General features: G+C 48.9%; 2 protein-coding genes across 2 annotated transcripts in view; one reads left to right on the top strand and one right to left on the bottom strand.

The window, feature by feature from the left end:
* The window catches only part of LOC126526630 (leucine-rich melanocyte differentiation-associated protein-like), a 73672-nt gene extending 48825 nt beyond the window's left edge, over positions 1 to 24847 (bottom strand). The window contains exon 1 of the mRNA XM_050174496.3: positions 24499 to 24847. Coding sequence (XP_050030453.1) covers positions 24499 to 24738 — 240 coding nt within the window. The 5' untranslated portion in view covers positions 24739 to 24847. The remainder of the gene's footprint in view (positions 1 to 24498) is intronic.
* A 346-nt stretch (positions 24848 to 25193) lies between these two features.
* Positions 25194 to 27397, top strand: part of ECSIT (evolutionarily conserved signaling intermediate in Toll pathway, mitochondrial) — a 44456-nt gene continuing 42252 nt past the window's right edge. Inside the window, exon 1 of the mRNA XM_050174494.3 lies at positions 25194 to 25867. Within this exon, the coding sequence (XP_050030451.1) occupies positions 25372 to 25867 (496 nt within the window). The 5' untranslated portion in view covers positions 25194 to 25371. The remainder of the gene's footprint in view (positions 25868 to 27397) is intronic.

Below are 27397 nucleotides of genomic sequence, written 5' to 3'. Positions count from 1 at the left end.
TTCGGATGCTTCCAGTGCCCCAGGCCGCCAGGCCAACGCTACCCTTGGGGCTTGCGACCCATTGGCAATAACGGGCGTCAGCACCGAGACCCCAACAACTCGTGCCAGCGGTACGATTACAACAGTACCGAAGGAGCCCCAACAGCAGGTTTCGCGGCTTTGCAACTATTCCTTCCTGTCTACTTCACACTTATTTGCCTCTCAAGGCCGACTGATCACATTGATAACAAAAGCCCCTTGATAACGCGGTCGAAGCGCCGCTCTGACCGCGCACGAAACGCGAAAAGCAATTAATGTTATTCGCATAGCATGTTTGAAAATCCCGGCTTTGCTCGCACCGAATAGGCAGAGTGCGCGCGCAGCTATATTTCGCGCCAGAAATTTGCTTCGGACCAAAGCCAAATTAAAGTGACGGTTTTATTTTTCATGAGGGTGTATACGGTGCTGCAAAAACAGGGTCGTGGGAAAAAATTAAAGCGAAATAAAGAGACTGGGAAGCTACCCACGCGTAGAGAAAAAGCAAAACCGATGCGTTCAAGAAAGTAAATATAGCACTTCTAAATGAGCCGAATCGGCAATCTGGACGCCTGCACAAAAAAGAAAACTAAAAAAATACATCAGCTCTCCGTGTGTCCTTATTATCTATGAATTCGTAAGCGCCGTTGAACACCAGCTGCCACATAGAGGACATGGTAAAATAGGTGTCTCCTTCTGCAGCTACGCAGTACTGAGTCCGCTTTATCACATCGTCAGTGGCTTTCTTGATGACCGACGCTGGAATTCGGCGGCAGACATCCGTTATCCATGCCTTGGACTAATCTGACGTCTGTCTCGATCATGTAAGCATATTCTTTCACATAGCCTCAAAGAAATCGAGTGGAGACGTCAGGTGATCCGGCCGGCCAAATTACACGCACGTGCCTTCCATTCTGTTGCGCATGAAAAGTCGCGTCCAGCCAATTTCGTGCTCGGCTGCTGTTGTGTGCTTGTGCCTCGCTTTGCTGATACCATAGAAGTGGAAGACATGATAGCGGGACTTCGTTGAGAAAGTCATCGACCACTCGTTCAAGGATTTCGTCCACCTAATGCTGTCCAGTTCAGTGTGTGATCGAAGAAGATGGGACCGATCATAGCACCCGCGTAAATTTAGAGAAAGACATGGCGACTGGGATGAAACAAAACGCACCTTTAAGAATTTGCACTGACGTTGTTAATTCGCTTATGGGGTGATAAGTATTGTGGCGAAAAAAGAAAAGAACCGTCCGAGCACTTTACCTACGCTAATACAACAGCAATCAAAGCATGTTTCCAACTAACACCAATCGCGACGTCTTACTTCGGCCGAGGCGTGGCAGATAAGGCACTAACTGGATCACAATGTTTTACAGTGAAGCTGTATACGGCTAGGCGATTCGTCCTTCCGTCCATCAGTCGCCTGTACGCCGAAAACTCCTCCGGCGCAACCCCACGCGAATGCACAAAAAGAAAAGCGAAAGAGAGGCGCGTGATTGGCTGCGCCACTAGTGACGTCGTTGCTCTTCGTCGCAGCCGAGCGAGCGCGCAGCAATTTCTCTCCGGCTCCGAAATGAGTAGGCCACGGGTCATATGTACTCCTGAGTAGCAGGCAGCTTTCGATCAGCAACGCCGCGAGCAGAAGCGGGAACGAGCTCGTCTACGCCATCCCGATGCTGCAGCCTGGGTACAAGAACAGGCTCGTGGAGCCGAGCGCAAGCAACAAGTGCGTACCGAGGATCCGGTAGCCTACCAAGCCTTCGTTTCTTGAACCGTCAGAATTAACCCAGTGATGAACAACGGAGTCGCACGTTTCGGCTTCGCTGGTTAACCATCTGTACGGAGTGCTTGGGCGGTGATTTTCTTTTGTTCTTTATTTCCTTCATTTCATTCTGACTGAGAAGGAGCCTGTTCGAGGGCGCTGCTTTATGATGTGGGTTAGGGTGCCTCGATGCACGCGCCCTCTCGGAGGGTGGAGTCATTCTCTGAAGGGGTCAGTGCCACCTTCCGACCGCCGGCCGCCTTTGCGCTCCCCACATTTCGTTACGGTCGGTCGAGAGAGACACGTGCACGGCGTTTTCTGGTCCGTGCCCCAGTGCACGAACCACTCACGGAATGACTGGAAGATGTTCCGATTTCCTAAAGAACCGAAAAGACGACTCCTCTGGCTGGTTAAGGTCAAGCGCGACAAGTGGCAACCCACGGACCGGTCGTGTGTGTGCAGCGTAAGTTATGCCATTTCTGCATTCGTAGTTATTCGTTCATTTGTGTGCTTTTTCCCGTAGCGTGTTCGTCTTGTATTCTTGATATCTGGCACATGTGCATTCGTGTAACTCGTTTATTTCTGGATAACACAAAATGCTTTGCTTTTAATCGCTTGTTGCACACCGGCTGCAAGAGCATCAAGATGTACAGTACGCGTACGTTGGGCGCTCTTTGTGACTGGCGCCTCGTACAATTTGATATTGTACTTAGCTGGAAGGGCACACGCATGGCGCAGTAGAAGGTAAGGTGAGCTTTAAGCTTCCCTTTCATGTAATGACATACGGATCGTGTTGACGTGTTTTCCCGGCGTTATTCTTGTGCCGCTGTCCAACTCGGGCGGTACTTGGTGTCCATGCGTGTGTGTGTTTATGCGTATTTGTGTGTGGGGGGATGAAACCTATGACCACGCATGACGCATGTATGGTCATGACAAGCATGTCATGTCACGACTCATCATGACTGATTTAGAGACAGTTAATTGGTGGTTACTGCTATGTATAGAAGCCACGTATTTAAAATGATTTCTTAGCTCACTACCATTGTTCCACCTACCAGTATAGGTAAGCTTTAATATTTTAATTTGGAAAGCGCACACGCCTTCAGTTCATATTGTAGAATTTAATCACACTCTCCCTGTTTGTTCAGAGAAAGCCGACAGTCATTGGCTTCTTCCTGATTATATTTTAGCGAGCCCCTAAATATCACTTATTACTGTTTGTGAAAGTCCCTGTGTGTGTCAGTTATTTTGGGCTGTTTGGAAGGTTAACGTGAAGCCTTTTCAATTTAAACAGTGATAAGCTGGTGTCACCATTGCGTGTTTCCGTGCTGCAGGCACATTTTGAAGAAAACGCCTTTGAGCAGAACCGGGCGGGCGGCTGGAAAAAATTGAAGCCCAATGCTGTGCCAACGCTCTTCTCATTCAGAGGTAAGAAGCCACATATTTTCGCACTAACTAAAGCTTGCGGAGCTTGTTTCTTAATCCTGTTCCTTCTTGCAGTCTTTGCCGATTTGTTGCTCTAGCTTAACACTCTTATGACCGGCCATCCTTAGTCACATGGAGCGATTTCCAGGTGTTTCTTCAGAGACAGAAAAGACGCACATTACACCAAGATGCTCTTCATACCATCGGTCAATGAAATAGCTCGTTTCCTATATTTTTATGGAGAGATGAATCAACTGCGCCTGCCATCCAGAGACATGCTACTGATAATTTCGGATTTTGTTTAATTTTCATTCTATATGTAGCATAACTCGGAGCATGTTCGTTCATAATGATAAAAGAATATACCCGCTGAGATGCAACGTGTGTGTGTGTGTGTGTGTGTGCGTGTGTGTGCGTGTGCGTGTGTGTGCGTGTGTGCGTGTGCGCGCGTGTGTGTGTGTGCGCGCGTGTGTGTGTGCGCGCGCGTGTGTGTGTGTGCGCGTGCGTGTGCGTGTGTGCGTGTGTGTGTGTAAACCTTTATTGTAATGAGGTCCGGAGGCTCGACTTCTTAAGCCAAGGCGGGCCGCTCCCACGTTGGCACTGTCAGGCCAAGCCTTTCAACGACATCATGGGCCCTCTGGACGGCCCTTAGTTGGTCCTGAAAGAATGGGCTTTGAATCCTTTTCTCCCACTGTGTCCATTCTTCAACGAGGTTGGAGAGAATCGCGGGACACCCCTCCAACATATGTCTGATTCCAATGATGCCATTACAATCATTGCAGTCCATTTTAATCTCCCTCTCTGGATATATTTTATTAATGGTGTACGGTCTGGGATATGTACCTGTTTGCAATAAGCGCAGCGAGACTGACTGAGCCCTGTTCAGTTTTGAATGTGGCAATGGGAATTGCCTGCGTCCTAAATAGTAGTGTTTCGTAATGTCATTGTATGTTATTAAATGATCTCTTCTCTCTTTTTTCAGTGATGCCTCAGCACAGGAAGCCGCCAAAAGAAAGGCTTTTACCACTGGGGGCACTTGCGGCAGAAGAAGGAACACGTACTCTGATGACATGGGAGCCACCCAGCCGCGGCGGCCGAGTTTCTATAGAGGTTAAGCGCATGGTGCTGTGTACTAGTTCGGTATCGGTGCATGTAAATAAAACCTCAGGTGGTCGAAATTTCCGATACCCTCTACCACGGATCCATCGCTCCTCGGAAATCCCGCTGAAAGGTCGGTTCCTTCGCTTCTTTTTGCCGTTTTCGCTATTCAGGCACTGGTTAAAGGCCTCGTGCCTTCGCTAGGCACGACAGCTGGGCGAGAGAGCCCTTTATTTCGGTTTTTTCACCCTTCGTGGCGGCTAGCGGATCGGGCCCTTAGGATCATGGCTCATACCCACTAGCGGCGTATGGCTGATACGAAGGTGCCTGCCGCGGGCGTGCCGCCTGGAAATGGCAGTAATGCATCCTCCACAGGAGACTCCACGCGATCGGATGGTTCTGTTTTTGACGTTGACGGCGATCACTTAATCGCAGATATCCAAATCAGCTCGCAGGAAGCAGGTGCTCCCGCGGCAGTGGGGCGCGGTCCTGCAGCTGGATCTGATGGGTTGCTCGGGGCTGCGGCGCCTGGTTCGGAGCGTGGCTCTGTCGATGCTACGCTCACTGCTGCCTACCACCGCGCGGTGGGCTTCCAGCAGGAAATTACAGATGTCCTGTTCGACAGTAATTGCAAGGTGACCAACTGCCACAGGTCGCAAATCCTGGGGCTGCTGAGGCAGCTGATGCGGGAATGTGCTGATTTGAGAGCGGTGGCGGCGCGGCAGTGTGGCCGCGCTGATGAGCTCGGCGACCTGTTGGGACGTATGCGCGGTACCGGCCCGGTGCTACGCCAGGAGGCAGCCTCCCTGGTACCTCCGGGGTTGACTTATGCGGCGGTTGCTCGGACCGGGGTGCCACCTAGTACTCTGACACCAGCTGCCGGTGCTTCAGGCCTCGTCCATGCGGGGCTGGCGCCTGCCCAGGCGATCGCTTCTGCACTGGCTCCTTCGCAGGCTCCGGCACCCAAACGTGAGCATGCTCACATAATGTTTCTAACCCCGCTCGTTCCATCGCCTACTGCTGCGCAGGACGTATTCCGTCTCCTTAAGAGCAACATTGACCCTATCCAGGCGAAGTTAACTGATTTGACGCTCCGTCGAACACCTCGCGGCGTCACGGTTTTATCAGACGACCTCGATACCATGCAACGATTACAACAGGCTATCGAAAATAACATCACAACCAAGATAGCAATGTCTGTTCGCCTGATAAATCGTCGCAAACCACAGGTCAAACTTACGGGGGTCGACCCTGACATTCCGGCTCATGCGCTCATTGATCAGATCAACCTGCGCAACACAGAACTTAAGCTTGACCCTTCGTCATGTGAGGTGCGCGTCTCGTTCCGGGAGCGTTCGGGAAATTTCTCCCACGTAATTGCAGTCGATCCTTCGACGTTTCGGACGCTTATGAGCCGCGGGCGTGTCGCTGTGGGGTGGACCTCAGCGACCGTGGTGGAAGACCTCCACGTGCCTACGTGCACTTTTTGCTCCACTTATGGTCACCCCCGGCGCGCGTGTCCCATACGTTCACAGCCTGAGCGCGCGGTGTGCACGCGCTGCGCGGGGCCGCACCTCGGCGAGCGGTGCACCGTTCGCTTGGGGGACGCGGCCGTCTGCTGCAGCGAGTGCAAGCGTGCAGGAAGACCGAGCGCTCACCCTACAGGCTCTCAGGCGTGCCCGCTTCTTCAGGACAGGATAGCCCGTTTGCGGGCTCGTACCGACTATGGCTGAGCGCTCTATATCCATCTTTGCGTCACTGCTTGGCGGTCCCCTGTCGCTCGCACTCGCCTACTGCGTTTGCTGCTGTGCGCCCTCTTCGAGCGTGCGGCCTTCGGCGTCGCGGGCTGGCGTGGGATCGCCATGTGTCTTTCGACTACCTTCTTCGTTTTTTGCTTTGCTTTTCATTCTTCATATTCATTGTTTTTTGGGAGCCTCTTTACCTTATCCGTTTTTCCTGTTCGCCATGTGTCCGCTTGCGCGGGTGATTGCGGAGATGGGCGGGGACCTGTTGTGTGTTTGGCGTCCGCCTCTGAATTTTGCCAATGGAAAGCCATGTCCTCGAGTCTTCGGCGTGTGCAGGCCTCTGGTTGCACGCACGCTTTGCGGTTTGCACTTACCGTATCTCAGACCTTGGTTCCGTCTGGCTGCACTGGGGCTGTTGCTCCGCAATACTTTTATTGAACATGGCTGATTTGCAGCCATTCAAATTCATCCAGGCTAACCTCGCCAGCAGCTGCGACGCCAACAAGTTATTAATTCACCGCATGCTCGAGCATGACATCACGTTTGCTTTGATCTCGGACCCTCACACGCGCGGCAACAGAGTAACCAATGTGTCCCACACTCTCTACACTTTTCATGCCAACGACCATCCCCGTGTGGTCCTGTTGGCACGCGATTCGCGACTCCAGTTCTTCCCAATCTACGTATCACAACTGGTTGTGGCTATACACTGCGAGGGTGTGGGAGTTTCTTTTATCGTCGTTGCTGTATATGCGCCGCCTCATCGTCCCCTTGAGCCTATACTAGATGAACTAAACCAAATATTCGTGAAATATCAATCCTACAGTTTTGTCTTGGGGGGCGATTTCAATGCGAAGCACGCGTTATGGGGACCCGTCGCAGGAGATGAGCGCGGCGCGCAACTTGGTCAATTTGCGTGCGCCAACCACCTGCACATTCTAAATCTTCCCGACTCACTCCCGACTTTTGAGACGCCCTATGCCCATTCCTGGATAGACGTGACCTTGGCGTCTGTCTCGCTAGTGGGCGGTGGGTACAGCTGGTCCGTCTTGGACACGGACACACTATCCGACCACCGCTACATTGAGTTCACGTTCAGCGCTGCCGCGTGTGCGCCTGAGAAGCGCCTCACTAACTACGCTCGGGCGCAGATCTTGGAGCTTCTTAGCCGCGAGTCCTGGTTCCATCGCATTTGTCGCTGCCACTTTTCGTCGGCTTGGGCGCTCGATGCCGCGATTGAGCGTTCTTATGGTACATATACCACCTTATGCCAGCGGTACGCGCGCAGGCCACGGCCACATAGTGGGGGTGCCAAGACGTGGTGGACGCCTCAGTTGACTGCGGAACGGTCGCAGGTGCGCGCGATGCGCAGGCGATATCAGCGCGTACGTGACCCCGCCTTGCGCGAGGTGTTTCGTTCACAGTACGCACAGGCGTTCGCGGCGTATAAGCGCAGCCTTCGTTCCGCAAGGTCGGCCGCCGATCGCGCCCTGTGCTCGGACATCACGTCGCGCACCCTCTTCGGCCGGCCTTTCCAGTCGGCGTTTGCGAAGCTCCGCCCTACAACTTGCATTCCCCCGCTTGAGACCTCAGACGGCGCCCTTACCACCTCGGTCCAAGCGTCCGCTACCCTTTTACTCAGTACACATGTTGCTGTTGATGATTTAGCAGCGGACAGCGCATACCATAGCCGCATTCGCGCGATCACGGGATCTCCTTATCCCGAGGTGCCCAACGATCACCCTTTTACACTCCCAGAGATTGAGCACTCCCTTCTTCTAGGCAACATGTGCGCGGCGCCGGGGCTAGATGGGCTGACGGGCATGTTTGTCCACAATCTCTTTCGGATACATCCTTCCTTCTTTTTCCACATCTTCAACGCCGCTCTCCGACTGGGGCACTTTCCCTCTCACTGGAAGAAAGGCCGAATTATTTTTATTCTTAAGCCTGGCCGCCCCGCCCGTCTTCCGTCATCCTATCGTCCACTCGTAATGAACTCACTATTCGGTAAAGTACTGGAACGTCTTCTTTATTCTCGCCTTTATTACTTTCTTCATTCTTCCAACCTCATTCACGAAAACCAGTTTGGCTTCACTCATGCCCGAAGTGCCCCGCTGGCCCTATACGCCCTCAAGCACCGACTTAGTACCCTAAAGGCCGCCAAGACACCTGCAGTACTGATTTCCTTGGATTTTACAGGCGCCTTTGACAGTGTATGGCATGATGGCGTATTGTTTTTTCTTCGTAAGCACCGTTGCCCGACGAACCTATATCGCCTCCTCCAGTCCTTCCTTACGGATCGGACGGTCGTACTCCGCTGTAAGACTGGGGACATAACGGCTCGCCCTTCCATCGGCAGTCCACAGGGTTCGCCACTAAGCCCTCTACTCTGGAACTTAATAATTCATTCACTACTCAGTCTCCCGTTACCACAGGGCGTCCACATACAGGCTTACGCTGATGATACAGTTGTATTGCTCTCTGGCTCGTCGCGCTTGCAATTGCAGGCTTTAGCGGAATCTGTCTTTACCTTGATTTGCGATTGGGCCCGGCAAAACAAGGTCAAAATTAGCGAGTCAAAATCTTTCTTTGTCTTCTTCAACAACGGGCACATTGGTACATCAAAGCGCCGTCCGTCTATCCGATTGGATGGCGCTTTTCTAAAACATCAGGACCACATTAAACTTCTTGGCGTGGTCTTTGATAACAAACTAAACTTTCACGCCCACGTTGATTTTCTTAAGACAAAAGCCGAGGTATTGGTTACTCGATTACTAACTTTTGTTCGCATGCATTTTATGCTGCGCCCTGTACTTTTACGCCGTTTATATAGACAGGTTCTGCTGCCTGCGATTGCATACGCGTCCCCTGTATGGTGGCCGCCTTTCCCGACAACACATCTGCAAACGCGTGTCCTATCGGTGCAACGCTCGTTGTTAATTGCATTAACCGGCGCCTACCATACCACCAGGACCTCCGCCCTACAGATATTAGCCCGCTGTCCGCCTCTTACAATTGACCTAGAACGCCTTAACGCGGAGTTTTCTTTATTCACACTCCGCCAGGTCACGCATTATGGGTGTGTCACGTTTCACCCTAGCGAGGTCGACTCTTCGTTCACTCGTTGGACCCACCATCCGCGCGACGTTTGCCGGTTCATGTTCACGCGGCTCTCCCCCGCAGGAGCTGCTCGCATCGCCACCCGCTCTGCTTTCCACGTCTATACTGATGGCGCGTACACGAGTATTTCGGCGGGGGCGGCATTTGTTGTATTTAACCCGACCGGTCGCTTGTCAGCCGTCCGTAAATTCAGAGTCATCAACGCAACATGTGCGTATAGCGTTGAGGCTGTCGCCTTAGCCGAGGCGCTAGCGTACATAGTCACATTACCAACCTGCGCTCCAGTCCATCTTTATACCGACTGCCTCTCCTTATTGTCCGCCATAGCGCATCATCGAGACACCAACACTTGCATATGGGCATGCAAACAGACCCTCACCTTGCTCGATCGTCAGGGCCGGCGGACATACCTACACCATGTCCCTGGACACAGGGGCGTCGTAGGCAACGAGTTGGCAGATACCGCTGCAACGTCAGCGGCTCGCACGGGACTCCTCCGCGTTGCGACGGCGTCCATCAATACGGTGCGCGCGCGCTTTCGCCGCATCGCGCGGTCACAATGGAATTCCTACTGGCACCGCGAGGGTACTGACACTCCACTATACCCCTGGGTTCCGGATATAGCCGATATACCTCGTTGGTTTCCACCAAATAAACTTCTGAGCCATTTATTTACTGGCCATGGTCACTTCGTCTCGTACCTATATCGATTCAATCTCCACGCTTCCAACGTGTGTACGTGTGGCGCTGTGTGCGCCGACGTATCCCATTACTTTACCTCCTGCCCGAACACTGCCCACATCGTTCGGGCATTGTGCAACGACGCTCACGTGGACTCGTTGACTCCAGCCACTTATGCTGGCTTATTACTCTCTCGACGCTCACGAGCATTACTTCTGCGTCTCGCGCGCCTAGCAGTTCTTTCGGTTTCCCCTTCCTCTCCTCCTCCTCCTCGTACTCCTGACGGTTCATAACTCCACTACTTCATTTCTTCACTCTATTTCTTTTGTTTAATCATGTTGCTTTTGCATGTTTGCTTCTGCCAAATGCACTGCTTAAGCCTACTATTGGCGGGGCGTCCCCGTGCCAGCTGGCTCTAGCTACATGCGTCATCATTCTTTTTGTATACTTTTATTTCAACATTTCGTGGCACCGCCTTTTCCTTTCCCTGCCTACATAATCATCTCTGGTTCCTTGTATGCCCTTTCCCCTGTCTCACTCTCTATCATTAGCCACATGTGCAGAATATGGCATCAGCTCCACCTGCCTGGCCTTCATTCCTCGACGTCTGAGCTGTTCGTGCCATGCTGCCCTCACCAACATACCTGAACCCCAGGCGACAGCCTTTGCATTGCTGGGTGCCTGATGTTCCTGTTCTGTCATCTGCGAGACCTACTGCTCCTGCCCCATCGTGTGGCCATCTTGCTGACTCCAGATGCACACCTGTTTGACTCCGGCCTCCCCGAGTACCAACCGCTACTACCTGCAGCATCACCGCCATGCCACATCGACAACTGGGCCAACTGGGCAGTCGACATGCTGAAGCTTATTCGCTGTATTCAATAAATCTCGCCCGTGCTGCGCATGGCAGCCGGAGCGGTGGGTGGGTGGTTGGGGGGGTTTGTTGGATTCTTATCAGGAGCACAATTTACAACATGCGCCTGACTACTTCTCTTCTTCATCGTGCTAAATATTTTCTTCTAAATATCTACAGGCTTGCCTCCGTATTATTCTTTTAATAATTGGCTTTTCTATAAATTTTCTTTGGGAAGGCATAGCCTTCCCCTATTCATTTATTTTGATTGGCTTACGCCTGCCATACCTAGTTGGTGGTGCGGGCTTCCCCACTTTATTTTTCTTTCTTTTTCTTTATGGGGACAAACAAAGCCATCACACCCGATGCTACGAAATCACAAAGAAAGGCCGTGGATGTGATATTGGTTGAAATATGCGACGGTAAAAAATTCGCAAATGTCAGCACAGGTAACACAGACACGAACAGGCAAGACAGACACATGAAAAGCTGCCACATCCACTGCAGTTTCCGTGACCCCGAAACAACCATTCATTATTGGTAGAACATCACTTACACACGGCCTCGTTTCAACCGCAGAATGGTTATTTGACTATTACGATCATTGCTTTCTATTCAGCGTTGCAGCATTTAGCGCGTAAATGGGCTAACTGATTACTGATTCGAAAACAAGATATCAAAGTGGGGTGTGCGATGACAATTATTCTTTCGTCCTGTGGCGGCACGCGGTTTGTTAAACAAATTCGGGCTTCAGCTGGCAGCCAAATGGTCTTCACGCTTTGGTTAAAGGCGCGAAACCGACACAGCGAAAGATGGCGGGACTCGTGCCTGCGTATGTTTCGTGCCTTTAACGAAGGTGAACAGTCACCCGCTAGCCCAACAAGACGTTCTTTGATGGTCTGCGCGGCTGGCGTGGACGGCAGTTTTCTGCTGCCAGCAAGTCAAGTTGGAAATTCCGCTTTCAAAATAAAAATGACAGAATATTAAATTAATACCTTCACACTGATGATGCGAAAATTTCGTGTTCTCGACATATCATTAAAGCAGCACACGCTATCAAAGCTAACTGTACATGCATACATGCAGCTGCGCGACGCCCGTTGACTGCCTACGGAGCGGGCATCATAATGGCGGACGCCGTAGCAGACGACGCGGTTGTCTTCACCCTGCACGGTGGCGGAGGGGAGCATGGAGCGCAGTCACGTGGTCGGCACCATATTTCGCACGGTTTATTTATCGGTCGGAAAAAAATTAGTACGCAATTAGTACCTCGCTGAAAATACCGCAGTTAGATGTCCCTTGGCTGTGCCTACAAATGCCTCATTGACCCTTTGATATTAGGATAGTACGTCCCGAGTTAGGTAATTAATTACAATCGTCTAATTAAATCTCAATAACTAACAATTATTGGCATCTACTCCACTATACAGGAAACTATATGCACTAGGTTTTCTTCGACTAACGCATTGCTTTTTTAAAAATTTTGGTGCATGATAGTTAATTGGGACAACCGGCATATATTTATGACCTCTGCATGCAAGTGACGATGTTTCGATTCATAACAAACGTTGTAAGTTACTAGAAATGTCTTTAATGAGCCGTTATAGCTTTGCGCACTGGAATGAAAAGCGATACCGAGACATGACCTTCATTTGCAGTTTGATGCCATTTTCTTGGGTTACTCGAAAGCATTCGACCGCGTTTCCCACAATCACTTAATCAAAAACTCGCATCTTTCGGAATCCCAAATAGCTTGCTTACCTGGCTTGAACACTTCTTAAAAGGGCGCTCACAGTTTACCTCTGCAAATAACCACAATTCATCTCTTAGCAGCGTAACATCGGGTGTGCCACAGGGCGCTGGTTTATCGCCTCTACTTTTCCTCATCACATCAATGACTTACATGCTAACATTAAGAATAAATTACGACTTTTCGCGGATGACTGTGTCCTATCATCATCATCATCAGCCTGTTCCCTTCCGAGACTGTTAAACATTACTTTAGTTTTCTGCAGATTAATTTTTAGTCCCACCCTTCTGCTTTGCCTCTCCAGGTCAGTGAGCATGCATTGCAGTTGGTCCCCTGAGTTACTAAGCAAGGCAATATCATCAGCGAAGCGCAAGTTACTAAGGTATTCTCCGTTTACTCTTATCCCCAATTCTTCCCAATACAGGTCTCTGAATACCTCCTGTAAACACGCTGTCAATAACATTGGAGAGATCGTATCTCCCTGCCTGACGTCTTTCTTTATTGGGATTTTGTTGCTTTCTTTATGGAGCCGGATTACAGTGGCTGTGGAGCCGCTACAGATATCTTTCAGTATCTTTACATATGGCTCGTATACACCCTGATTCCGCAGTGCCTCCATGACTGCTGAGGTTTCGACTGAATGAAACGCTTTCTCGTAATCAATGAAAGCTATATGTAACGGTTGGTTATACTCCGCACATTTCTCTATCACCTGATTGATAGTGTGAATATGGTCTATTGTTGAGTAGCCTTTACGGAATCCTGCCTGGTCCTTTGGTTGACGGAAGTCTAAAGTGTTCCTGATTCTATTTGCAATTACCTTAGTAAATACTTTGTAGGCAACGGACAGTAAGCTGATCGGTCTATAATTTTTCAAGTCTTTGGCGTCCCCTTTTTTATGGATTAAGATTATGTTAGCGTTCCTCCAAGATTCCGGTACGCTCGAGGTCATGAGGCATTGCATATACAGGGTGGCCCAGTTTTCCTAGAACAATCTGCCGGCCATCCTTCAACAAATCTGCTGTTACCTGATCCTCCCCAGCTTCCTTCCCCATTTGCATAGCTCCCAAGGCTTTCCTTACTTCTTCCGGCGTTACTTGCGGGATTTCGAATTCCTCTAGGCTATTCTCTCTTCCATTATCGTCGTGGGTGCCACTCGTACTGTATAAATCTCTATAAAACTCCTCTGCCACTTGAACTATCTCATCCATATTAGTAATGATATTGCCGGCTTTGTCTCTTAACGCATACATATGACTGTTGCCAATTCCTAGTTTATTCTTCACTACTTTTAGGCTTCCTCCGTTCCTGAGAGCTTGTTCAATTCTATCCATATTATACTTTCTTATGTCAGCTGTCTTACGCTTGTTGATTAACTTCGGAAATTCTGCCAGTTCTATTCTAGCTGTAGGGTTAGAGGCTTTCATACATTGGCGTTTCTTGATCAGATCTTTCGTCTCCTGCTATAGCTTACTGGTATCCTGTCTAACGGAGTTACCGCCGACTTCTATTGCACACTCCTTAATGATGCCCGTAAGATTGGGGTTCATTGCTTCAACACTAAGGTCCTCTTCCTGAGTTAAAGCCGAATACCTGTTCTGTAGCTTGATCTGGAATTCCTCTATTTTCCCTCTTACCGCTAACTCATTGATCGACTTTTTATGTGCCAGTTTCTTCCGTTCCCTCCTCAGGTCTAGGCTAATTCGAGTTCTTACCATCCTATGGTCACTGCAGCGCACCTTGCTGAGCACGTCCACATCTTGTATGATGCCGGGGTTAGCGCTCAGTATGAGGTCTATTTCATTTCTAGTCTCGCCGTTCGGGCTCCTCCACGTCCACTTTCAGCTATCCCGCTTGCGGAAGAAGGTATTCATTATCCGCATATTATTCTGTTCCGCAAACTCTACTAATAACTTTCCCCTGCTATTCCTAGTGCCTATGCCATATTCCCCCACTGCCTTGTCTCCAGCCTGCTTCTTGCCTACCTTGGCATTGAAGTCGCCCATCAGTATAGTATATTTTGTTTTCACTGTACCCATCGCCGATTCCACGTCTTCATAGAAGCTTTCGACTTCCTGGTCATCATGACGGGATGTAGGGGCGTAGACCTGTACAACCTTCATTTTGTACCTCTTATTACGTTTCACAACAAGACCTGCCACCCTCTCGGTAATGCTATAGAATTCCTGTATGTTACCAGCTATATTCTTATTAATCAGGAATCCGACTCCTAGTTCTCGTCTCTCCGCTAAGCCCCGGTAGCACAGGACGTGCCCGCTTTTTAGCGCTGTATATGTTTCTTTTGGCCTCCTAGCTTGACTGAGCCCTATTATATCCTATTTACTGCCCTCTAATTCCTCCAATCGCACTGCTAGACTCGCCTCACTAGATAACGTTCTATCGTTAAACGTTGCCAGGTTCATATTCCAATGGCGGCCTGTCCGGAGCCAGGGATTCTTAGCACCCTCTGCTGCGTCGCAGGTCTGACCGCCGCCGTGGTCAGTTGCTTCGCAGCTGCTGGGGACTGAGGGCCGGGGTTTGATTGTGTTCATATAGGAGGTTGTGGCCAAGTACTGCACCAGGGTGGCCAACCCTGCTCTGGTGAGGGAGTGCGTTACCGGTTCTGGTAACCGGGATCAGGCCACACTCCAGGCCTGTTTATGCAATTTTATCAACACGTGGATTTTTTTTTAATCCGGTGGAAAATTGCGCGGCACCGGGATTCGAACCACGGACCTCTTGCACGCGAGGCGGGTGTTCTACCTCTACGCCACCGCTGCAACTTCCTGTGTCCTATATTCCCTCATCAAAGGCTCGAATGACATCGCCGCCCTACAACAGGATCTCGATTCCATCGCAGTATGATGCGAGAAATGGTTCATGCCGCTTAACCTTACTAAATGCAAAGCTCTGTCATTCACCCGCAACCACAGCTTAACAAGTCACACCTACACAATAAATTCAGCTCCTATCAATCACGCCCCGTCTTACAAATATGTCGGCGTTCACATGACATCGACACTATCATGGGCAACTCATATCGACACCATCTGTTTTAATGTTTTACGCACCCTTGAATATCTAAAACGCAACCTGAAAGCCGCATCACCAGAAATCAAAAAGCTAGCATATCTAACATTCGTACGTCCTCAGTTAGAATATGCGTCATCTGTTTGGCACCCTTCCCAATCATATCTTACCTATGACACAGAAGCAATACAATATCGCGCTGCTCGGTTTATAACTTCCAATTACTCTCGTGAAACCAGCATAACCACACTAAAACGTACACTTGAACTACCATCACTTGCTTCCCGTCGGATCATCTCTCGTCTCTGCTTGCTTCACACCTTTTATTACCACCCACATTCCAAGCATTCCCTAATAAATCCACCCTTACGTACATCCTCTCGCTTAAGCCACTGTCGTCCCATAGCAAACATTAACACCCGATCATCTGCCATGAACACTTCATTCTTCCCCGACGCAATAACCCATTGGAACCATCTACCAGAAGATATCGTGTCATGCGCTGACCGTAAAACGTTCCGCGAAATGTTAAATAACCACATTGCTTAATTACCAACCCCACCTACCCTTACTCTAACACGATATTCCCCTTTTTTCACGATTGTTCCTGGCTTGTTTTTATTGTTGTTTCTTTACTGTTCTGTACATTTGTTCTAACATTGTCACAGTGATTAAAGCCCTCCCTTATTTAATGCCTCCGGGCCTTTAAGGTGAAAATAAATGAAATGAAATATTATTCACGTGCATTTCACACGCCGTTGATAAGACTCCGCAGAAGGGAGTCACTAAAGTCTACATGTTTTTTTTTGTTTTTTTCCAGGGTCAAAAAATCAGGCAAATCATTTTGAAGCGGGGTGAACATACAGCAACATATTCATTCTCTAGGCATAGGCAATCCACACCTTTAGAAATAATTAAATTGGCTACCTCCTTCTGCTTAAATATATAGTGAACTTTGTCCTTTGTATATATTTAAGTATACTGTATATGTGTCTGCTGTTTAGAGCGGAAATTTAAAACAATGTTGAAGTGAGAAAATACGGATGAGGCAGCCGGCGCGGGTACTTCTATAATACACTTGTTCTTCTGTTGTCAGGATTTGCAGAAATAAAGCGAAGAGTAAATTAAAATCCGCGCAGATCCGCTCCAACAATGATGCAGTAAGCTATTAGCTACAATACAACTTTAAGTGAAAAGGTCGAGGCGAGTCAACGGAACCTCAAATTATGTCGGTGACAAAACTCTGGCATTGACATGTTAGGTGGAGGGGGAGGGGGTAGGCTTCGGTATCGCCGGGGGGGGGGACACCGCACCCCCCCCCTGAAGACTCCGGTGGAGGTTCGAGCTCCGGAGCCCCCCGTAGTCGGCACCTATGAATGCACATCTACGGCGATTATGTTCTTGCGAGTGTGAATTCTTATATCGGTTATCTCATTTGGTACTAGTCGTTCAAGGAAAGTCGAGGCAGCTTGCCTGTTCAGGTGACACAAGTTGTCCGAGGGAACCACCGGCAGGAAGAGTATAGGGGGGAGGGAGGGGGGGGCTCGAAGGTAACTTGTGTTCTGTACTGCGGACATACTTGCTGGCGAAGGCGTTCTGAGGCTCCTCCGCTTCGTATTGCGGCTTCGCACGGATTCGAAGCCGTCTTCGGAGTCTACTCTGCTGGCCAAGTAGAATTCCGTGCTGTCACTGGCGGTATCGTTCTGTTCACTGTTACGCTTCCACGATGGCGCGGAACGCGAGGCGACGTCTGGAGCAAGCCGGGCAGTGTCCAATTCCATTACTGCCGGCGGGGGACCGACGTCCCGCAGATAAACGCCGGAAAGACTGAAAATCAGCAGGCGACGGGAAAGCTTGCTCACTTGTGGCGCTTACCCACAAGCCGATTGGCCAACAAGCCGGCGGTTAAAGGTAAGGGGAGCGAGAAAAACCTAAATAGAAAAGTAAATAAGGTGAAGTATAATAGTCATGTTAATTAAGAAATACATTTGCGTGGCAGATACAAAAATGAAATTGTTTGTACTTAAATATAAACAACAAGTTTCTGTCTTTTTGGGTGCTATTACAATAACTTGGAACACATAATCAGCGATTAAACTATCTATCCAATTATTGATTTCAGAAGTAACACGGTAGCCTTCTCGTGCCACAGAGATAGTCACAAATGGCCACGCACATGTTCCTGTGACTAAAGTCCAATGAAGAAGCCCCGAAAGGGAGGATATCTTGAGGAGTTAAAGAAATGCCTAATTTTCGGAATGAAAATTCTCATTTCTTCCTCTGATTTCTAAATCGACGGCATGCTATTAGAAAGTGATCAACGTTTTCGGGTTCCTGGCAGGTAGGACACAGGTTGCTGTCACGGCATCACGAACAATAGGATACATGAAACGTAATTCTTCATGCGGCACCTTCCATATAACACCGAAACAAGCATACCAGACATGTGTTCGCTCATAACTCGAATATGCATAAGCCATCTTGTCTCCTCACCAAGTCTGTCTAATCAACTTACTGCAATCTGTGCAAAACCGCGCTGCACGTTTCATCGCTCGAGACTATAACCGACACCCTAGTGTGACTTACGTGAAGACTTCATTATCACTATCGTCCTTGGAATCACGTAGGAAGATATCCACTCTCTGTTTATTGCATAAAACAATCTACAGCGCGCATGAAAATACCTTGCCACTATCAAAACATCGCATATCTCGCAGGCTTCATAATCAACATAGTTTTACTCGTCTTTTCAGCCGCAACCAAGCCTCTAACGCATCTACGCTTCCACGTGCAATTGGCCAATGAAATGTCCTCCCTGACGATGTCGTCTGTAGTCATGATCATATGGCATTAAGAAATAAAATACTAACCATCTTTGACTGTTCTTGCTAATCATGTAATAACTTGTTAACAAGGATATCATGTAGGCCCACTCAATTTTGTGTAATACCTAGTAAGTATTCTATTGTTCAATGTTACACCATATCTACTGCATTTTACCATACCTGATTCTTGAATTTCTTTTGTTTGTTTTTGTGTTCTTGTGAAAAATTATTCTCTAGTCCCCCTCACATAAAACTTCAACATGGAGCCTGTTAGGTATGTGTAAATAAAAGTAAAAAGAAAGCAATTTTTCGCGACCCCCTCAAAAGCATTGCAGGAATTACAGTGCTTAGCTTCCTACTAGCGTGCAAGTCCGGAGGCAATCTAGGTATAATGGTAGAGAGGAGGGAGGCTGATGATGTGTGGAACCGACGCCGTCACGAAACGAGTAAATAACAGCCCTGCCGCTCTTTGCTCGCAGTTCCCATGCGAAGTGTGTGTGGGGGGAGGGGGGGGGGGTGTATCGGGAAAAGGTGACTTGAATAGGCAAGAAAACGCTACTACTGTGGATACGGCAGCGATTGCGCGCAAACGGGGTAAAATTGAGTTAAAGGTACGGTACGTTTCTGCAACTTGTGAAAAATAAACACCATGTAAATTTGTCAGGCGGAAAAGTTCCGCAGAGCGCGCAGGAGCAGAGCCGCAATAAAGCGCGCCGTATAGATGCACTATGGAAGCGGTCACACGTCAAATCAACATTTCCGTGCCCGCCGTGGTAGCGGTTTTGATCCCGACCACGGCAGCTGCATTTTGACAGGGGCGAAATAAAAACACGTTCGTGCACTTACATTTAGGGACACGTTAAAGAATGCCACTGTGTTAAATATAATCCGCCACTACGGCATGCTCACAATTTTGGCGCGTACAGCCCCAGAATTCAATTAATGTTTGATACTATTGCCACGATGCGATGTGCCATGTGAGGCAATAACGAGAAGAAAGGGGGTTAACCGAGGGGCCCGATTTTTATTAATCATATCATGAGAAGCCAACAACCAGACAACAAGAAAAACATAGGAAAAATTACTTGTAATTACTAATTGAATTAAACAAATGATAAATTAATGGCAATGAAAGTGGATGAAAAAACAACTTGCCGCAAGTGGGGAACGATCCCACGTCTTCGCATTACGCGTGCGATGCTCGCATCGTAATCGTAATGCATCGTAGAGCATCGCACGCGTAATGCGAGGACGTGGGATCGTTCCCCACCTGCGGCAAGTTGTTTTTTCATCCACTTTCATTGCCATTAATTCATCATTTGTTTAATTCAATTAGCAAGTACAAGTAACTTCCCCTATGGTTTCTCTGGTGTCTTTGTTTGTTGGCTTCTCACGATATGTGAGGCAATAAGTATGTTCAACCGTCTTAGAAGTTATGAAGTATGGCGCACAACAACGCGTCAAGCAAACACCTCTCTCTGTGTGTTGCGTGTACTACGCAGACAAACAGCAGTGGTGCACGCAACGTAACGTTTAACATCAACTCACCACGCTCGCGTTGAACTAGACGCTGAAGAAATTAAGCTTTAGCCGTCAACATTGCCGCTAATTATCGTCAATCAAAGCATCCAGCGCGGAAAGCTTGGTTTACATCGATTCCCACAGTGCGGGGGACCCGCATAATTTCCTTAGCGCTGATCCCCTCTTAGCAGTTATGGTTAACACGATCCGCAATGATGTAGAGGCGCGCCATGAGTGGGGCCGCAATGTTCTGTTCATGGGAGAGGGGATCGCCCCCATCAAACCCTCCTCCCCCTTCGGACAGCTCCTAGCCCTCGCCTTGCTTTCGCATTCAGGCTTTCCCTTTCATCATTTCCTGAAACTTTCTGTTTCCTGGGAAAGGGGAGCAGAGGAAGGGTTCGACCCCCTCCCCATGGCTATGCCAATGGATCGAGCTAGCAGTAAACAGCAGCCACACCGAATCTGGGAGGGTAAGCAAAAAAAATTTGGCTTTAACTAGAGTTTAGAAATATTGCTTAATGAGTCTGGACTTATTCAATGTTTCTCTTTAGTTTTCAAGCGCTAGATCCCAATTCATTGTATTCGTTTAATTCGGGTGCTTGGCCACCAAGGTACGATACTGCGCACACACAGGCCGAGGTATATCCCTCTGTGCTTCCCGTTGGGCCCCTCTCGCCGCGTATCTCTGCGGCTGAATTCCGGAGGTGTGCCGTTGTGCAAGCGTCATCAGACCCTGCTGTAGATTACGGGCCCACTGCTATTTCTCTCACGTAATAAATTCTGCGATACAGGGAGGCTCGAAAACTTCCTCACAAACTTCTTCATTGTGCTACGTTCACGCAAGCTATTTTTGTTACTTGCAGAGGTCTCGAGGGTTTCCCATCTACCTGTGCCCTTTCTGTAGTGAAGACTAAACAATTATTCACAGTTCCTTCTGTCACCGCTACATTGCATTAAGGAAACTAATTTTAACAAGCTCCCATTCGCCGACTTGACGCGGACCTGACACTTCCCGTATCTTCGTGTTTGTTGGTCTGGAGCCTCAACACTGAGATTCGGCCACAGGGACGCTTACTCCACCCCCCCCCCCCCCCCCCCGATTTATTTATTGAACCCGACCAGCTAAGTTCGTGTCAGCAGTCTTTACTGTGCTTTTTAATTACTGCTCCCGATTTGTTTACTTCTGCTGTATTTTATAAAATTAATTTTTAATGAAAAGGTTGTTTGAAATTCAGGCGGTGCCAGCTGTTCCTCGTCCCACGGCATACAAAGTGAAATCACAAAAAAGCACCTGAGAAGCCGAGGACACAGTCGACGAGCTGCACACGAGTCCAGGAAGCCCCGGAAGAAAGTGCGTGAACACGCACAAAACATGCGTAAGCACGAACAGTTCCATAAATAAATAAAAATTCTTGAAATTCCCAAGAGAACATGCACAGGAGTTGACATTTTTGTAGACAAGTGGAAGAACGATAGTGCCCATAATTGCAACATACCACATAGCCACTTAGAACAAGCTTAGACTTACATGACACATATCACGTGTCCCACGAAACTTGTGCCACATTTTGAGCGTATGGAAGTGCCACGTAGCTTGACAGAACCAAGACAACGTTGTTTGCCGTCGCTTGGAGCAAGTCACAATATATTTTATTGTATTTCGCCGAATCACATAATTAGTCATAATTAATTAATCAACTTCACTAAAGATTATATTCAGAGTAAAAGTGACAATGAGAAAATTGTACATCATCCTGAAAAATTCCCGGTCCAGCTCTCTGCTTCTCAATACGTGCGGCAGAAAAGTTTTTTCAAGCTTGAAAGAAAACCCACAAAATAAAAATGTGTCGCGTGGCTAAAGTCGCGCGGCACAATTTATGCAATTAAGTGAAATAAAAGAAATGTGATTAGGTATAATTAGACGAAATACAAAGATAATCTGACTATTATACGTCCGGCTGCCCTTTCTGCGGCCATCCTCGCCACTTACACCTCCTGGGAACGTCCCAACCCTCCCACGCATTCTCACATCGCCTCTTGCCTCTCCTCCTCAGAAGCTGCACGCTTCGGCCTCCGCGGCCCCAACCCACGGGCCGCCCTGCTGCTTCCAGCTTTGACCCCCCCGCTACCGCTTGGGTGCCCCGGAGATCCTGCGCCGCCTCCGTTTGCCGGTTACATGTGCCCTCCAGGAGCAGTGCTTGTAAAAAATGCAATCTATCGTCGCGACTAACAAAGAGACCCGCGACTTATACAACACCAGTCAGAACCTTGCTCCTTCAGAGAAAGTGATCACCAAATGGGGCATCCGTGCCCACTGCCTCACCGCGCGGGCAGTCAGCGGCGAAGCGTAAACAAACTCGACCCCCCCCCCTTCCGCCATGCCGGCACGCCTAGGGACAAACGCACGCTACACGCGCGAAGAAACTTCTCCACCGAAGTGCCTAGGCCGAGTCACATATTCAAGGAGCAAAGGCCCCCAGATTTTCTCTCTCACACCCGCTCTTACTCGCGCCTGCGCAGAAACGTCAAGCGCCGTGAAAAGCGCCACGCCCCGCTGCACCTACGAGCAATTGTAAAAACGCTGCCCGGTGTGCCACTCTCTGCCTACGCCACGAAACGTTGCAACAGGCACAAACACAACATGAACACTGATGAGCGTTCTGTATTTACATCTGTCCACCACGTTGCGCAAAGTTCTCCTATAATATTAAAATGCAAGACCAACTAGCCCAAAGCTCAGGGCCTTTAATTTGCAACTGAGCTTATTCATTTATGCCTTGTATGTTTTCTTCAGAGTATGGCATAAATTATACCAAAGATTTTCGCCAAGAGGACTAAAGCTTAGGCCCCTTGGTTTTCTTTTCACCTCCTTTTCGCATCACGTACAGCGTATTTGACACGCCATAGTATTGCCTGACAGAGATTTGGTTCCCACCTTCGTAGGCAATGACGTCATGTTCTAAAAGGCAACAACGCCACGAATAACTAACGCGGGAACTTTGAAGTGCAGTCACCTACCGTCTTTTGCTTCCTACATGGCTTACAAAGAACAGGGTACAGTGAGGTCACTTCTGCGCATGGGGCAGCTGAATGAGCCGACGATGCGAATGGGCTGAAGCAGGGAAGTGCTGATGGGACAGCGAGCGTGGTGCAAGCTTTATAAGACATACGTGGGGCGAGAAGCTGATGACTGATGCACCGCGCCTGTACAGAGGAGAAGTGCTTGCCCGGTGTTGCATTTTGAAATGTGTACTGCGCCGTCATCCGACATCTCCTGCAAAATAAACATTTAGTCTTGGAGCGAACGCTCGAACCCCTAAAAGTTTCATTCGAATAAGAGGATGCGGAAGGAGAGGATGGTGACACGCTCAGCAGCCGGTGCACCGATTTCTGACAAGCCGAGTGACGTCATTGCCTCCGTCCACGGTACGGCACAGATCGACGTGCTTATGAAATTGCGCCGATGCCATGAATGCACTAATCTCGCCAAACTAACTTAGGAGCCACTGAGATGTACTTGCATGGGAGACAGGAAGACAGCGGTGAGATTAGAAAACAAACGGCGTTAGCTGCTATTCTACGCTGACCTGAAGAGAAAAAAAAAATGGATTTGAGCGGGCCGCGTGATGAGTATAAGGCGGATAAAACGGAAGCGCAGTCGAGGTCGGCAGGTGGTTTAAAGGAATTTGCAGGCATAATATGGGGTCAGCCGGACATGACTAATTTGACGATGCCCAATACTTGAACCATTCTTCTCGCTGTCGACTTAATTTTCCTATCGTTATCACCCTGTTTTTGTCCTAGCCCGTACAACTTATCGGGTGCATGTTTTCTTCCTTCGCATTCTCAAAGAGCAACACTGTGTTCCACTGCAGCAGTTCTTGGCGTTCTTTGTTTATTGCAAGATGACGTCGTAAACGAACGTCTAGAATCTGTACTACGCAGGGATTTGCTCGTGGACAATGAATAAGGCACACAAACACACATACGTGTGCCTATGATACCCCGGTTACATGCATAGGGCACCTTCAAAATAAACGCGAACGATGCCAATCTCGTTCAATTGAAATCAAATGTGCCCGTAATTTAATTCTTTGTCCGCGTGTATTTTGCGCATCCACGCATAGTACGAATTATTAACTCGCCTACGTTAACACTCTGCAATCCCGTGGTGTGCTCGCAGAGAACGCGGTTAACCAAAGCATAGGCGAGTCGTCATTTGAACATCTCTTCATACTCTAAATATCCGCGGTACAAGTTCAAGAAAAAAATGACGCAAAGGATATGTTTTCGTTATGCCTGTGACTGTTTCTTTTTCTAGATTCATTATAAAATCCATCGAATGACAACTATCAAATTTCACGGTTCAACTCTACTTGTATATCTATCTGTCTACGTAAGCAATTGACCAAAAAGACGTGTTTTGCTTTGCCTTGAGAATTGCTTTATGAAGCAGCACTCGTATAATATTCTACTGTTTCTCGGATTCCAGTGATTCCAGACGTGATCTTAAATTCAGTCAAACATTGCGAGACCTCGTTTCAAAGTTTCAAAGAAAAATGACGTAAGCAGACATCAAGGGCTCATGTGCTTATAGCTGTTTTCATCCGATAGCGTGCAAACATTTCACGTATCCATTAATGCACACAGTGTTTAGGTAAACTAGGTGATCTTGCCTGGATAAAATGCTCGATGCCCTGTACGGTGGTGAGCTGGTTGTAGCTCAAGTCGAGGCGGTACGCAGCGAATGCATACGCGTGCACCAGCCTGTCGGGTATGGAACGGCAGTCATGGCCCACATATGAGATGTCGCCGTTGCGGAACGGCTCGTAGATGGAACTCTCGCCGCTGGGACCATTCTGCGCCGTCGCAAACGTCGCAGCCATCGCGGTCGCAGGAACGGGCGAGACCGCCATATGGCTCTCCGAGAGCGCAGAGGCCGCACTTCGCTTTCCTTCTCGTATCGCCAGCTGACGGACGCTGGCCTTTACTGATTACGGCTTTCGCCGATGGACGCGATGGCCTGCGCCGGTGCCGTATCGGAAATTTGTGAGCCCACTCGTGACAGCGACCACGTGGCGCTTTGATAGCGCGATAACGCTCGCTGCCGATGTAGTTGACCCGCTTGTTTGATTTCGAAGTTATGTGTCCGGGAGAACGTCAGCAGATTGTGAACACATTGTCAAAAGTGCTAAGCACTACAGGCGCTACACGCGTGCTGAACGTCAAATGGGTTCCTCTGTCACAATCTTTCGACTCTCGGTGCTGGAAACAGCATACGATGCGTAGGAAGAAAACAGCAGACGACGCGGAAGGCGCCTGTGGCACTTTCGCCACATATGGCGAACAATGCTCGTTTCGTCCGCAAACACTGGCCGTCCGGGCCATGGCGGCTGCTCTTGGACATGTGTGTGTGGAGGTCAGCGCTGCAATCACCCGTCAATTTGCCGCCTAGATGTGTGACCATTGACATTCACGACTAGCTTTGAATCTTAGACGCCCAGTACATCATGCGTGAACACGCTTAGGTTAACTAGTCACGTCTCAAGATGATTCTGCGCCCGTGTGCCTCGATCGCCGGCACTCTCCTGTCGGCGGGCAATGCTGCAGGTTCATCCCTTGCGTTGCTAACAACGAGGCAACAATGCCTGCGCAGCGCCGAACTCATTCGACATTTGTCGACATCCCGAGTGCGGCTGTTCTTCGGCCGGCGAAAGCCTCCGCCGCCTTCGGAGGCGGCGATAGCGCTGCGCGAGAGTGTATTCAAGAGCGAGGATCAGCGAAACCGCGAGGGCTTCATTGAGGTCATCGAACGTTTCAAGTTGGGAAACGAGAACCGCCGGGGACACGTCGAGTTCATCAACGTGGCCACGCGGTTCGTTACCGAGTTCAATGTCGAGAAGGACCTAGAAATGTACAAGATGCTGTTCGACCTGTTCCCCAAGGGGAAGTACACGCCGCGAACTATCATACAGGCGGAGTTCTTCCACTTTCCCTATCACCAGCACTGCGGTGTGCGCTTGCTCGACACCATGGAGTCGCATGGTAAGTTTGGCGTTGCGATGCAGACGGGCTTTTGCATTCGATCTGCGCGAGCGCCTGCAACCGAGCGGACTTCTTCCTGCATGGCGCGGCCAATATGCCCGCAGAATCGCAGCACACAAATGCACAACTGTGGAAATGCAAAGCTGGAAACTAGATTAGTTAGTTCCCTTCCACTGGCCACCAGTTTGAACTTCGAGGTCGGGGGAAAAAAAAGAAAAAAGGAACACGCTCCCGATTAAAAACAGGCTGTAGCATTTAGCAACATGTCGGGTAAGTTTCACATGGGCGTCGAGCTGTGCAATGTTAAGGCATAATACGGCTTCAGTGTGTACGGTGTCGGGATATATGAGGAATGTTTCTATATAGAAAACCGAAATTATAATTTGAACTCTAAGGTGACGCAGTGAGCACTAAGAATTGATGAGGGCTATTATTGCCGATGCTATGTGTAATGTCCAGGCGCAAGTTGTGTTGCATGTGTTGACAGTGGATGTTGACACAACGTCATCCGTGGCACAGGCAGCATATGATGGGCATAGCATTGTTTTTGCTGTGGAGACGCTCGACTTCCTTGATTGCACCAACAGGAGAACATGCTAAAGACATTTTTATGCTTACGTGGGAGCCTTTCGGGACTGAATTCTCAGATACATCTTCCACGCCGCCAAACCTTTTTTTCAGTCTACGAACACCTCTCTCATGATCTTGAAATAACTGCTCTCATGGCGGTGTGCAACATCAGTTTGTAGATGTTACACTTCGTCGTCTTCATCTCAGTGTTTGTTTTCACCATCCTCACTTTGCTTTGTATCCATGGACGTCACTTATGTGCCCTTGTGAAGGTTTTCTTTCTCAGGGAAAAAATGGTAGCAAATCTAGTACACTTTTTGGAATGACTGTTAAACAAAAATTTTCTGAAACATTTCAACCATGGTAAAGGACTCCCGATGCATGCAACTTTATGTCAAAGTATGTGCAAGGTACTTTTCATGTTATCCACCTGTTGCAGAAGATATGCATCATTTCACTTTGCAGTGATGCACATGTAACTGCTCATCTGCACTGCGTTTTGCAGCATAGCTATTATGTGCCTTCCTGGCATGGCATGAAAGCCCCCATCACACAACACAGGCAACAGCAGATCACACCGTATCCGGGACCTGCTCAGTTTTGATTACGCCATCTCGGAGATTGGCCAAGTTTGCTCGGCATGAAATTGTGAACAGCAGCCGTGCCAAATCTTGCGGAATAAGGCATGGAAAGCTTTGCTTTAAAATACCATGCAGATCCAGCAGGAGGTTAGAATCTAAGTGATCTGAAGCCTGTTTGAGTTAGCGAAGTAGCAGTGGTATTGGATACATGAGCACAGCCTCGTTGCCTTTAGCTGTGAGCTGGCTGTGTCATGAAGATGAATGCAATGTATGATGGTTGTCGAGGGAAGAATGTTGGTGAGAATTACATGCTCAAAGATGTACAACACATATCTGGATGCATTTAAGGCTCCTATAAGCCTCGTGTCGTAGTGGCACA

Source organism: Dermacentor andersoni, chromosome 8, assembly GCF_023375885.2.
Source record: "Dermacentor andersoni chromosome 8, qqDerAnde1_hic_scaffold, whole genome shotgun sequence".
Taxonomy (NCBI): domain Eukaryota; kingdom Metazoa; phylum Arthropoda; class Arachnida; order Ixodida; family Ixodidae; genus Dermacentor; species Dermacentor andersoni.
The sequence above is the reverse complement of the archived record's forward strand: the minus strand, read 5'-3'. Positions and strand labels throughout refer to the sequence as shown.